Source organism: Thamnophis elegans, chromosome 7, assembly GCF_009769535.1.
Source record: "Thamnophis elegans isolate rThaEle1 chromosome 7, rThaEle1.pri, whole genome shotgun sequence".
NCBI classification, from domain to species: Eukaryota; Metazoa; Chordata; class Lepidosauria; order Squamata; family Colubridae; genus Thamnophis; species Thamnophis elegans.
The window spans coordinates 77,358,057-77,372,906 of NC_045547.1; the positions used below are offsets into that span (position 1 = coordinate 77,358,057).

The 14,850-nt window shown below is 46.5% G+C and overlaps 1 protein-coding gene across 1 annotated transcript in view; it reads left to right on the forward strand.

The window, feature by feature from the left end:
• The first annotated feature begins 4,127 nt into the window (after positions 1-4,127).
• The window catches only part of DYRK4 (dual specificity tyrosine phosphorylation regulated kinase 4), a 36,973-nt gene continuing 26,250 nt past the window's right edge, over positions 4,128-14,850 (forward strand). Inside the window, exons 1-6 of the mRNA XM_032221880.1 lie at positions 4,128-4,417; positions 10,179-10,281; positions 11,776-11,860; positions 12,608-12,670; positions 13,617-13,621; positions 14,670-14,792. Coding sequence (XP_032077771.1) covers positions 4,128-4,417; positions 10,179-10,281; positions 11,776-11,860; positions 12,608-12,670; positions 13,617-13,621; positions 14,670-14,792 — 669 coding nt within the window. The remainder of the gene's footprint in view (positions 4,418-10,178; positions 10,282-11,775; positions 11,861-12,607; positions 12,671-13,616; positions 13,622-14,669; positions 14,793-14,850) is intronic.

Sequence of the window (14,850 nt, forward strand, 5' to 3'; positions counted from 1 at the left end):
TTTTTTCAAATGGACTTCTGACTTAAGTTTAGACAATCAAGAGAGTCAAGCGGCCTCTTCAAACCCAAACCAAAAATATATATTTGAATATTTTCTAATCAATCACAAAAATTCTTCAACAAAATAACCTCTTTCTGTTTAAACAAACATAAAATAAAATACAGTATACACGTAGAATAGCAACAATGAAAAAACGCAATGTTTCTATGATAACTGATTCGATCATCAAATTCGAAAGTCAGAACTTTTATCTGTCTCAAACAAGAAGTTTAACCTCCATACAGAAACACAGAGATGACAAAAATGGATGACATGATATAGATGACAGATGACAGATATATACGTAGTGGGCAGAGATAGATGGATGGGTGGGTGGATAGATAGATGGCAGAGATGGATGGATGGATAGATGACTGATAGATATATAGATAGTGGGCAGAGATAGATAGATAGATAGATAGATAGATAGATAGATAGATAGATAGATAGATAGATAGATAGATAGATAGATAGATAGATAGATAGATAGATAGATAGATGGCAGAGATGGATGGATGGATGGATGGATGACTGATAGATATATAGATAGTGGGGATAGATAGATAGATAGATAGATAGATAGATAGATAGATAGATAGATAGATAGATAGATAGATAGATAGATAGATAGATGGCAGAGATGGATGGATGGATGGATGGATGACTGATAGATATATAGATAGTGGGGATAGATAGATAGATAGATAGATAGATAGATAGATAGATAGATAGATAGATAGATAGATAGATAGATGATAAAGATGGGTGGATGGATGGATAGTGGGCAGAGATGGATGGACAGATGACATATATGGTGGGCAGAGATAGATGGAAAAGGTGGATGGATAGATGGCAGAGATGGATGGATGGATAGATAGATGACTGATAGATATATAGATAGTGGACAGAGATAGATGATAGATAGATGGCATAGATGACAGATAGATAGTGGGCAGAGAGATGGTGAAGATGGATGGATGGATGGATAGATAATGGGCAGAGAGGGATGGATGGATAGATGACAGATAGGTGATAATCACAGAGATGATGGATGACTGATAGATGATAGATAAACGACAGAGATAGGTAATAGATAATGATAGATAAATATATCTACTATAAAACCCAATTTGCAAAAAAATACACAGTGTTCCCAACAGACCACAAGATGGCGGCAGTGCTCTGTTATAGTGTAATCGGGGGTTTACAAATTGAATTTCAGTTTGGAACATACTTAAAAGAGAAAAATCTTTGGCAAATCGTCTGCATGGGCAGGAAAAGGTTAGAGGTAGTAAGGCCTCTTGAGAGACAGCGTGTGTGCAGTGCGTATGGTCTGTGCCGTATGTGATGTTCACCTGTTGAAGATGCTGGACCAGGAGCAGAGCCCCCCACCCCCACCCCATCCATGGAAGCACTTTAGAGGTTTTGGCTCACCTTCATTCTCTACCCGGTCCACCTCCCAGGCTTATGCTCCTCAACCTCCTGTATCAAAGAGGACTAGTAACCTAATAAAAAATAACAAATAGTGAGGGGGGGGGAGTTCATGCTTCAAGACAAACTCCAGAATAAAACAACTTCTTAGGGATGACCTGACTTCTGAAGTAAAAGTCCCTGCTGAGGGAATTCCAGCCATTTTTCATGGAAAACCCTGCCGGTTTTTATTCTCAAACGCAACATTTCTGGAGTGAGGTTCGTCCTTGCCTTTGTTTTTCCCTCTTCCGAGGCTCTGACCCGGCCTGGGGCAATGTCCCGGGATCGATCTCCTGAGACAAAGTGGGGGAAAAAATCAAATTCAGCCTGTGCTTGTAGGCCTCTCGGAATCGTGAAGTGGATGGCAAACAAATTTGACAAAAAGTTAGCAACAATTGTGAACGGGCAGCTCCCAAAACATCTGGAGAGCATCACTTAAACACCCTGCGGCATTGACAAAAACTCGCCAGCGATCAATTGCAAAAGGCAGCTTTGCTCAGAACAGCTTAACATCTTGAGATGGTACCCTTAAGAGCATGCAAGATCCACACCTGTCTATTTGGGTCCTTGGGAAGGACTTGATGGGGTTCAACTTCTGGAGGCAACTTCTGTTCCACTGATGAATTGTTCTCACTGTCAGGAAATTTCTCCTCAGTTCTAGGTTGCTTCTCTCCTTGATTAGTTTCCACCCATTGCTTCTTGTTCTGCCCTCAGGTGCTTTGGAGAATAGCTTGACTCCCTCTTCTTTGTGGCAACCCCTGAGATATTGGAAGGCTGCTATGTAGATGTAGATGTAGATAAATTTATTTATAGGCCGCCCTTTTCCCTGAGGGGACTCAGGGCGGCTTACAACGTATAGGGAAGGGAGTACACACAATGACATATAAAAACAGTACGTAATTAAAAATAAAAGCAACATTCATTCATCATTCGGGAGGGGACGGATTATAATCTTTAACCCCAGGCCTGACGGCATAGCCAGATCTTGAGGGCTGTGCGGAAGGTCTGGAGGGTGGTGAGGGTATGGATCTCCACGGGGAGATCGTTCCAAAGGGTCGGAGCTACTACCGAGAAGGCTCTCCTCCGTGTAGTTGCCAGTCGACACTGACTGGCAGATGGAATTCGGAGGAGGCCTAATCTATGTGATCTAATTGGTCGCGAGGAGGTGATTGGCAGAAGGCGGTCTCTCAAGTACCCAGATCCACTACCATGAAGGGCTTTATGGGTGGTAAGTAGCACCTTGAAGCGCACCCGGAGATCAACAGGTAGCCAGCGCAGCTCGCGGAGGATAGGTGTTATGTGGGCGAACCGAGGTGCACCTACAATCACTCGCGCGGCCGCATTCTGTACTAGCTGAAGTCGCCGGATGCTCTTCAAGGGCAGCCCCATGTAGAGCACGTTGCAGTATTCCAGCCTAGAGGTCACAAGGGCATGACATGCTATCATGTCTCCCCTAGTCCTTCTTTTCATTAAACTAGACATACCCAGTTCCTGCAACCGTTCTAATTGCTCATTTATCAACTGCAATGATTCAGTTAACAACTGTGGCAAGAATGGTCATAAAATGTGGCAAAGCTCACTTAACAAATGTTTCATTTAACAACAGAAGTTTTGGACTCAGTTATGATCATAAGTTGAGGACTACCTGTAGCTAGAACAATTGATCCGTGGAACGACTTGCCTCCAGTTGTGCTTCTTGTTCTGCCCTCAGGTGCCTTGGAGAATAGCTTGACTCCCTCTTCTTTGTGGCAATCCCTGAGATATTGGAAGACTGCTACCATGTCTCCCCTAGTCCTTCTTTTCATTAAACTAGAACCATGATGATGAACCCATGGCACAGGTGCCAGAGGTGGCATGCACAGCCCTCCCTTGCGTACATGCGCCGTTCCCAGCTGCTCTTCTGGTTTCTGGTCTGCATATGTGCGCTGACTGCCAGAGCGCCAGAAAACAGCCTGAAAACAGCCAAACACGCCCAAAAAACACGCCTTTTTTGGGTGGTCTGGCAGAAAAACAAAAAAATGCCCCACAAATGGCACTCCAGCGCATGTGCAGGCACATGTGTTCTAGCTTTGGCACTTGGTGCCAAAAAGGTTTGCCGTATCTGAATTAAAACATACCCAGTTCCTGCAGCCGTTCTTCCTATGTTTTAGCCTCCAATCTTCCCCTAATCCCCTTCGTTGCTCTTCTCTGCACTCTTTCTAGTGTCTGAACATCCCCCTTACCTCGCGACGGCCAAAACTGGATGCGGTGTTCCAAGCGTGGCCTTCCCAAGGAACTTGGAAAATCTTGAAATTTAGATAAAGGTCGCTCTTCCAGATAGCAGATGGAAAAGGAGTAGGCAGCGCCCTTGGGGGCTGTAGGATAACGCAGCCTTTTAAAGCAGCTGTATCATCCGCCGCGGGCATTCCTACCCTGGAGGGTTACATCACAGACCCTGCCGTCTACAAAACTCCATTGGCCACCTCCCATTGTCTCCCATTGTTATCTCAGAATGCAGCAAATATTAGGGGAGTGGGGAGCTCACAACAGGGAAAGGCTGCAATGGGAGGCCACCGTTTTGATTGGCGTCGGCGGTAGCTGACTTACGCCTGCTTCTGCGGAGCCAGATGTCTCGGTGAATGCCCGAGCCCATGGGAAAGCCCGCCAAAAAGAAATTGCCACTCCCCGAGCAAAATATCCAAAGATCGGCCGCGGTGGAGCACAAGCTGGAGACGGGGGACTATCGGGAGCCGAGTGCCGTGGCTTGTCCTAACCCTTCGGGGGCTCCTCCCGCTGTGGAAATTGGTGACCCCTTGGAAATTTCATGGAAAACTTTCCTCTCGGTCCTGAGGTCCATGGAAGAATGCTCAGAGAATATGAGGAATTCGTTGGTGCCACAGTTCATCACTTCTCAGCCGGTGCTGCCCAGGTGGGGGCAGGTGGTGGTGGGGAAACCTTCCACCTCTGTAGATTTCAACCAAAGTACACGAATAACTGAAGGGACCTCCCCCCTCCACTTTACCTGGACATTAAGATCACGGGGGGTGGCCAGGTTGTGGGTTGTAGCCCGCTTCAAGCCCGCTTCAAGGGCAATTAAGCCTCGGGGAGAGTGCAGTACTGCAGGCTAATTCTGCCGGCTGCCTGCAATTTGGCCGTTCAAATCTCACCAGGCTCAAGGTGGACTCATCCTCCCCATCCTTCCGAGGTGGGTACAATGAGGACCCAGATTGTTTTGGGGCAAGATGCTGACTTTGCAAACCCTTTTGACAGGGCTGTAGAGCCCTGTAAAGCGGTATGTAAGTCTAAGTGCTATTACTATCTAAACAGCGACAGCACAGTGGTTAGAATGCAGTATTGCAGGCACACTCTGCCCACAGTCAGGAGTTCGATCCTGACTAGCTTGAGGTTGACTTAGCCTTCTATCTTTCCAAGGTCAATAAAAGGAGGACCCAGGTTGTTGGGAGGAATATGCTGACTCTATAATCTACCCAGAGAGGGCTGTAAAGCACTGTGAAGCGGTATATATGTCTAAATGCTATCGCTATTGAGCCACAGTGGCGCAGTGGTTAGAGTGCAGTACTGCAGGCTTCTTCTGCTGACTGCCGGCTGATTGCAATTTGGCAGGTCGAATCTCACCCAGGCTCAAGATTGACTCAGCCTTCCATCCTCCTGAAGTGGGTAAAATGAGGACTCAGATTGTTGGGGGCAAGAGGCTGATTTGTAAACTGCTTAGAGAGGGCTGTAAAAGCACTGTAAAGTGGCATCTAAGTCTAAGTGCTATTGCTAAGACCTTACCATTGGATGTTTGCTTTCATTTTTTATTTTTTATGAGGTGCATCCCACAGCCGCCGAGGTTTAGGAGCCAAACAGTTGATTTCTTTACAAGACAGGAGCGGAATTCAAATTCCTTACAAGGCCGGAGTAAGCATTCAAACATAGTTTAGAGAAATGGACAGGATGAAATGGAACAGAAGCGAGTGAAAAAAATAATAATAACGCTTCTCAGAAAACCAAGGCACATGTTGATAGTGATGTCTGCCTTGGTAATGACATTTTGATAAGGCGGAGAAATAGTAGCATGCAAATTGTTTGTGAGCCGGTTGTTTGTTGGGGGTGCAGAAATGGTAAATATAAATGCTTAAAGCAGATTTTATGAGTGCGCCATCACTTTTTGAGAAAAGACTGGAGAGCCATTGGTCTGCAATGATGTAGGGCAGGCCTGTCAAACCGGCAGCCTCTGGGCCGGAGGTGTCATGCGTGCGCCATGCCTTCCCCAGCTCCGCGAAGGCAAAATATGTCGCGATACATCACAATGAGTCGCGGGACACGATCAAGTTTGACACCCATGGTCTAGGGTCTCTTGCCTGAGTCGGGGGTTGGACTAGAAGACCTCCAAGTTACCTCCCAACCAGGTTGCTGCTGGTTCGGCGGAGATCAGGAGAACCAGTAGTAGCGCTGACGGGAGGCTCCGGCCACCCATCCAGACATTTCCGCGCATGCACCGAAGCGTCGGGAGAGCGCAGGAGCATGCCCGAACTGGTAGTAGCAACCCACCTCTGCTTCCAACCCTATTATTCCGTGTTCTAAAAGGAAACGCAATCGGGCGGCCTTGAGAGAAATCAAACTTCCAACTAATTCGGCGGAATCCTTTCTCTGCTCTGTTTTAGCCCGACCCACGTTGAGTCCTCCTTGCTGTTCTCTGCACGTGCTTGTTTTCTTGCAGGCGTTTCCTTACCCCAATGAGGTAACGCCATCAGTGCTGCAATGTGTTGGAATGCAGCTGGCAGATCTGAGTGAGCTCCGGCCAAGAAAAAAAAAAGTCTGTGGCAAGAGCTGGGTCGTTTATTTATTTAATTTATATCCCGCCTTTTGAATTATGCAGAACTGAAGGGCGGCTCGCAGCCATCCACAGGTGTCGGGCCAGGAAACTTTTTTTAATTATCCAGTGGTGAAGCCCCTCTACCCCTCGTCCTGCTGGAAAGTCCAGCATCTTCAGAACTCCAGGCGCATTCTGGAATTCTTGATCTTGGTAGCAGAATCTTGGAGTTGCCTGGATGTCATAGTCCTTCAAGAATTTTAAGGAGAATTTGATCCCCCCTGGTTAGGGATAGCGCGGCAATGTTGCTGAAATTTTTTTATCCTCAACGGTCATCCCTTTGTGTTGTACAGGGGCAAGTGTTTGGAATCACTGCACACTGGTTATCGTCGGGCGTGAACCACCAGATCTACCCGTTAAGAGATCAATTACCGTATTTTTCGGAGTATAAGACGCACCTTCCCCCCCTAAAAGAGGGTAAAAAATTGGGTGCGTCTTATACACTGAAAGTAGCCCTACCCACCCACTGGCCCCCCACCCTTTGGCCTCTGCCTCCCAGCAATTTATCTCTTTGCAGCAAACGGGGGCTTGTGGAGGCTTCAATAAGCTATAGGAATCCCTGCAGCCTGTAACAGCTGATGAAATTGAAAGCGAAACTTGCTGTTTGCTCCACCTGGCAAATTGCTGGGAGACAGATTTTTTTTTCTTGTGCTAATCAGGCTGTTTGCTGCAAGGAGGCAAGTCAACAACTATAAATGCCTATAGAATGTTCAAATTATTATTAGTCTTATTTTTTAAAGACTGCTTTATTACTATTCCAGACAACAAAAGGAAGAAGCTTTTTAAAATAAATGCTTGAAGAGGCCCCATGCTATTATTTTAAAAAGTGCTATTATTTTAAATAGCAAAGAATAATGTATACTTCCAGAAAGCACGTCAATTTTAACAGCCTCTGTACACGTATAGTCTGAAATGTAACACTACAAACAGTGTATATTGTCTGTGCTGTTCGTTGCAAGGAGGCAAATTGCTGGGAGGCAGAGGCAGATTTTTCCCCCCTTGTTTTCCTCCCCAAAATCTAGGTGCGTCTTATACTTTGAAGCGTCTTATACTCCAGAAAATACAGTAGCTGTTTGATTGCTCAAGCTTGCAACACGAGAATCTTCTCAGGCTAATCTGGTCAGACTAAATAAGATTTTAGGGCATTCAAGGTGCGGTCAGAATTTGCCTTCTTATGCTTGTGTGCGCGCATGCGTAGTAGTAAAAAAAATGCTTCTGTGCATGCGCAGAAGCAAAAAACAAGATGAACTGGTTTGGGGGAATGGCCAGGCGAGTTACTACCTACTCAGCCGAACTGGTCCTAACCGGTAGGAACCCACCTCTGGTCCGTGAGATTTAAAATTATGAATTTAGTGGTCCCTGAGGTCTGAAAGTTTGGTGACCCCTGCTTTAAAATGTTTCTCAACATGTTTATGGTAGGCAACAGTGGTGGGTTGCAGGCGGTACACCCCGGTATGAGGGTACCGGTGCCTGCCAGGAGCACCGGGTACCGTTGTGGCACGGTGCTCTGCAGGCCCCACCTGCCCGCCCGACCTCCTTACCTTTATTTGAGCTCTTTGGCGCTTTCACGCAAGCACACAGAGCGCGAGGCTCCGCCAAGCAGCTGGAATGTCATGGAGGCATCGCGGAGGCGCTGTGGAGACGTCACAGAGGTAATGATGCATGCATTTGTGGCACACATGTGCGTGCATGCGCGCATGCATGTGGGGGACGCCGGGCCCCGTTGCAGCATACCAGTCGCAATGGGATCCAGAACTCACCACTAGTCGGCAAGTTGTATTTTCCATCAGTGACCAGGAGTGAAAAGGGAATATAATAAATGTAATGCAAGGGGAGGTGAAAAAGAATAACTTTACCAGGCTGACCTCTGGGAAATGAAGGATTGCTGTTTTGAAAGACGGTACCTATTGTGGCCCAGCAGGCACCGTTGGAGCTGCCACCAGACTCTGACAGTGAGGGGCCCTATGAGTCAGCTCTGGAGGATGTGGAGGACCCTGGACAGGGTTCCGACTCCGAGCAGGGTGCAGAGAAGCTGGTTGGCCACCAGGAGGCGCCTGAGCCTTGGACCAGTGGGGAGGAGACAAGGGAGTGTGATCGTGATGTCATGCATTGGAGCAGTGGGGAGGAGACAAGGGAGTTGTTCCTGGATGCCCGGCAATGGAGAGCTAATAGGCGTAAGGAGTTGCGCAGTTACAGGAGATAATTGCACTCAGCTGGTGGTAATTAGGCTCCTCTCAAGACTATAAAAGGAATGCTTGTGCACACACCCCTTTGCAGGAGTCAACGCATTCACTAACGTTGGAGAATTTTCGTGGCTAGCTTGGCAGGCTGGATTGCTGCCAAGTTTAGTCTGTGCTGGATTGCTTCCAAGGTCCTGTCTGTGTGTTAATAAATCCTTGCAGTATCTTTGTCTCGGCGTGCTTTGGTGTAGGACGAGGGGGGTCAGAACAGGTACCTATGTTGTTTTTGGCATTTAGGACATGAACTGTGTCCTTACCTGTATTGTGATCGCCAATTGTCTCATCTCACCTGACCTCACCTCCATCATTTCGTTTCATTTCACTGTAACAAAGCACCCTGTATTGTAGGAAATAAAATGCACCATTTTCAAAAGCCAGCCGGAGGCTCAGCATGTAAGTGCCTTTTTTTAAAAAGAGATTCTTCAAATTATTTTTAATGTGTTTGCGTAGCGAGCACATCTCACCGTTCTCCAAGCCCTTATTCTATTTTATTTGGTCATAAATGATGCTTTAATAATGCTCCTTGATGCGTTTGAAAAAAAATATATTTTTTTAACATGACAAGACATCTCATCTGCTACAGCTGGAGGAAATCATATCCTAACCCTGCATTTTGAAAAATAAGATTTTTTTAAACATGACATAACATCTCATCTGCTACAGCTAGAGGAAATAATATCCTAACCCTGCATTTTGAAAAATAAGATTTTTTTAAACATGACATAACATCTCATCTGCTACAGCTAGAGGAAATGATATCCTAACAGTGCATTTTGAAAAATAAGATTTTTTTAAACATGACATAACATCTCATCTGCTACAGCTGGAGGAAATCATATCCTAACCCTGTATTTTGAAAAATAAGATTTTTTAAAAACATGACATAACATCTCATCTGCTATAGCTAGAGGAAATAATATCCTGTTGTGGCCCAGCAGGAGCCGTTGGAGCTGCCACCAGACTCCGACAGCGAGGGGCCCTATGAGTCGGCCCTGGAGGATGTGGAGGACCCTGGACAGGGTTCCAACTCCGAGCAGGGCGTAGAGAGACTGGTTGACCATCAGGTGGTGCCTGAGCCTTGGACCAGTGGGGAGGAGACAAGGGAGAGTGATCCAGAAGCCAGCAGTGAGTTGTTCCTAGATGCACGGCATCGAAGAGCTACTCAGTATCAGGAACAATTATGCAATTACAGGAGGTAATTGTGCTCAGTTGGTGGTCATTAGGCTCCTCTCCAGACTATAAAAAAGACTGCTTGTGACACGCCCCTCTTGCAGAAGTCAACGCATTGACTAAAGAGAACGTAACTAACTTGGCAGGCTGGATTGCTGCCAAGATTTGTCTGAATTGCTGCCAAGGTTTGTCTGACTTGCTGCCAAATCTGTTTGTTTGCTTGGCTTTCAGCCACCAAGATTTTGGCTTCTTGCTATTAAAAGTACATTCTAGTTAAGCTTGTCTTGGCTTTCGTTACTGGATGGAGGAGGGGGTCAGAACATATCCTAACCCTATATTTTGAAAAATAAGATTTTCTTCAATGTTTGTAACATAATTATATCTCTACTGTGGTTTTTCTCCAGAAAGAAGATTAGTGCCAAGTCTGAAAAAATTAGGAAAGGACGATCAAGTGCTCTCCCAGTTATACTGAAACCTGGTGAAAAACCCAACCTTCTCATCCCAAAGGTGAGCAAAGGTAGTTTTTAAGTAGCTATGTCTCTAGAACGGGAGTCTCCAACCCTGAGAACTTTAAGAATTGTGGACTTCAACTCCCAGAATTTTTCAGCCAGCAAAGCTGGAGTTCTGGTCCAGGAAAGAACCTGCAATGTGGAGAAACAAAGAAGCTAGAATACAGATGGGCCAGCCTTGCTATCTACCGTATTTTTTGGACCATAAGATGCACCAGAGTATAAGAGTATAAGACGCACCATGATTTGGAAGAGGTACATTTTTAAAAAAAAAAGTTTTTGCACTCTGCAGGCCTCCCAAACCCTCTGCACACCTCATTTTTTTGCAAAAAAGGGAGGGAGTATTCAGAGCTTTGGGAGGCTGGTAAAGTGCTCCTGGGGGGTAGGGGGCAAAAATGAGCAAAAAATGGCTCCTTTTTTGCTCAATTTTGTCCTCCCCAGCCCCCAGGAGCACTTTGCAAGCCTCCCAAACCCTCTGCATGTCCATTTTTGCAAAGGGGGCAGGGTTTCGGTAGGCCAAAAACGCTCTATTCAGTGTATAAGATGCACCCAGATTTTCACCTTTTTTTAGTGGGGGGAAGGTTCGTTTTATACTCCAAAAAATACAGTATGTATATATATATATATAGGGATGTTCTGATCTAGGCTTCCCCAAAAAGCACAGAACAAATTCCTGGTCTCGACAAAACTCCTTTTTATTAAACAAATATGAATTCCTTTCATTCAAATACAGCAAGGCCTGGCAAACAATCTTCCAAAGGAATATTCATGATGACAGACCTTATCTATTCCCAGATAATCACTGCAGTTGTGACAGTGGTGGGTTTCAGCCAGTACGGCCCAGTACAGCCATACTGGTAGTCACCGGGAACAGCTGACAGTGTACCGGTACGGTGGCTCGTTTGGCCCACCTGCCCGCCCACGTTCTATACCAGTTTTTAAAGCAACCGGCCAATTGCGCACGCGGGCATAGCGTGCGGTGCCTACGCGAGCTCCCACAAGCAGCTGGGTGTCGTAGGGGGGGTGGAGTGCACACGCATGCTCCGCGCATGTGCACGAAAGGACATGCAGCCCCATGAGCACCATACCAGTAGTGATGGGGAGAGGAACTCACCACTGAATTGTGAGCTATTTTTTCCCAGTGCTGTCGTAACGTACAGACTAGCCAACATAGAAACATGGTCTTCTTAATTCAGGGCAGAACATGGCCAGAGTGTTTGGCAGGTCTGTGTGTTTCTTTGCCAGATTTGAGCAAGGGATTCTTGGGTCAAACTTCCAAGGACAGAGAACAAAATGGCGGCACGTTCTTGTGACAGGTAGGAAAAATGGCAGACGATCCAATGGTGTCCCATGGAAGGTTTGTAGTGGAAAGATACCTTGAAGAAGGCAAGGAGGTGACAGAACCCAAGCTCCCCCAATGATAACTTTGAACCAGCTTTTGAAAATGTTTTCAGTCGGTTATTTTGAAGCTTTGTACTTTCTATTTTCCTAGGAAAGGGAGGTGAGTGCCACCATTCACAATTCCAAGCAAGATGGAGGGAAAAGTCGAATCGGATCAGGACACATTGAGCCCTGCGGTGAGGCGATTTTGAATCACAAACGCATCAAGATTACGCCGTTTCATTTGTAACCGTCTGTTCTGACCCCCCTCATCCCACAACAACACACACTCCGAGCTAAAGATAAGTTACGGCATTTAATTAACAGACAGACAGATCCTTGGCAGCAATCCAGCACAGATAAGCCGTGGCAGCAATCCAGCCTGCCAGGCTCACAATAATGTTCTCCAACATTAGTTCCTGCGTTGACTTCTGCAAAAGGGGCGTGTGCACAAGCAGTCCTTTTATAGTCTGGAGAGGAGCCTAATTACCACCAGCTGAGTGCAATTACCCCCTGTAATTGCGTAATTGTTCCTTACGCCTGTTAGCTCTCCGGTGCCGGGCATCTAGGAACAACTCCTTTGGCTCCTCCCCACTGTTGACATCCGGATCACACTCCCTTGTCTCCTCCCCACTGGTCCAAGGCTCAGGTGCTTCCTGGTGGCCAACCAGCCTCTCTGCGCCCTGCTTGGAGTCGGAACCTTGTCCAGGGTCCTCCACATCCTCCAAAGCCGACTCATAGGGCCCCTCGCTGTCGGAGTCTGGTGGCAGCTCCAACGGCTCCTGCTGGGCCACAACACCGTCCCTAAATATTTCGAATCATTGAAGGCTTCGGGTCCCACCAGTGATTATTGGGAATGGGTGGCCTCAGCCCTAAGCATAATGTGTTTAATGAAGCAACTAGCTATTCTCTTTCTCTTTCTTTCCCTTTCTTTTTAAAAACAGGGAAGACTCCTAAAGGAGATGCGTGTTATACAGCAAGCAAAACCAAGTTAGAGGCAACATCATGTGAGACAAGTTACACCCAAATAGGTTTGGTAAGCGATTTAAATTGATCAGTTACAGACTTCCCCAAACCTCCGTGCTTTTTAAGCTATTCCATGACAAGCCCTACAAATTTTCATGAGGACAAAATAATGCAAACGACATAGAACATAGAATAATGGGGTTGGAGGGGACCATGGAGGTCTACTAGTCTAACCCAGTACTCAAGCAGGAGAACATATACCCATGATGGCAAACCTATGGCAGAGCCCTCTCTGCCGGGACAGCCATGACCTGGGGGACTGAGAATCTTCGTAGTTTTAATGTAATATTAATAAGAATTGTTTTGAACAGTAATGGCAAATCTTTTCGGCACCGATTGCCTAAACCAGAATGTGTGTGCATGTCAGGGGTGGGTTCCTGCCAGTTCTAACCTCTTCTATAGAAGAGGTTCCACAAATATACTGTGCCGTTTAGAACCGGTTCCATCTCCCTCCCCCCGCCCGTCCAAACATCATCAAGATGAAGAGCGAGAGGAGGAATTCTGGGAGTTGAAGTCCACAAGTCTTAAAGCTGTCAAGTTTGAACACCCCTGGGGTTTTTTTCCCTAAAGGGTTAGGGGTGCAAGGGCCTTGTAACTTGGCGGCTTTAAGACTTGCACACTTCAATGCCAGAGTTCCTGAGCCAACATGACTGGAGGAGGAATTCTGGGAGTTGAAGTCCACAAGTCTTAAAGCTGTCAAGTTTGAACACCCCTGGTTTTTTTTTCCTAAAGGGTTATGGGTGCAAGGGTCTTGTAACTTGACAGCTTTAAGATTTGCATGCTTCAAATGCCAGAGTTTCTGAGTCAACATTTTGATTGCCAAGCAAGAGCGTTGTTAAGTGAGTTTCACCACATTTTACAAGTTGGCCACCCCCACCCAGTCACATGGCTGGCAAGCCACTCCCACAAAGCAGGCCACACCTACAGACGAGGTTCTAAAAAATTTTGAAACCCACCACTGGTGCATGTGTGTGCATGTGCACGAGCCGGATTGCTGGAAACTCAAAGACGAGCGGGCTGGTGCACGCATGCCTGTTTTTGGGCCACTTTCAGATGGTGTTTCAGACCGTTTCCGGCTGTTTTGGGAGCATTTTGGAGGTCAAAAATAGTCTGAAAAATGGCCCCAAAACAGTCCCCAAAATAACCTGAAATGGCCTGTTTTTTGGGCATTTTTCGTGCCATTTTCCAGCGCTCTGGGGACGGCGAGGACCAGCTGGGGACAGCACATGTGACCACAGGGAGGGCTCTGTGTTGTGGCCCAACAGGAGTCATTGGAGCTGCCGATGGACTCTGATAGTGAGGAACCCTATGAGTCTGCTACGGAAGATGTGGAGGATCCTGGGCAGGGTTCAGACTCAGAGCAGGGACCAGAGAGGTTGGTTGGCCACCAGGAGGCACTTGAGGCATGGAGCAGTGGGGAAGATCAAAGGGAGTTTGTCCCTAACGCCAGGCAACGTAGGGCGGAGAAACGGAGGCAGCAGTTACAGAGACAGACTCATAAGAGATAATCAAGCCCAGGTGGTTATGGCTTGGTCCCTCCCAAGAGAGTATATAAGAAGAGACTTTGGGAGGAGTCCTTTTGCAGGACACAACCATTTGTAGTAATCTGGAGAGCTCCTTGTCTGGTCTGCCTTGTGTTCCCGTGTCTGTTGGAGTCTGGGTTGCTGCCAACGTCTTGCCAGTGAGTCGTGCCTGGGCTTTTAGCCAACAGGATTATAATTGCTGTGAATAAAGTGTGGCAAACAGCTAAGCCTGTGTCTGCGTTCATTACCTGACAGAGGGGGACCAGAACAGCTCTGCATGCCACATCTGGCACTCATGACATAGATTCGCCATTGTAGGTTTAGAATGTATTAAGCAAAACACATAACGCTAGAAGTAATGACCGTCATTCAATTGAAGTGGCCTACTTCAGCCAAAAGCTGAAAGTTCGTCAAAACAAGGTTGAAAGGTTGAAAAATATCTGGTTTATCATTGCAGTCTCTACCGGAGCCTAAAACTCTAGTCCAAAAACAGAGGGAGGTGCCAACTTTGATTTCCACAGAAAATACATCCCTAACTCACAAATTCAAGAAAGGAAACATAAGGCTGTCAGCTTCTAAGGTGAGAATTCAGACGAAACCAACCTCCTAAATCTTTTAAGTGAGAAATATTCATGAAA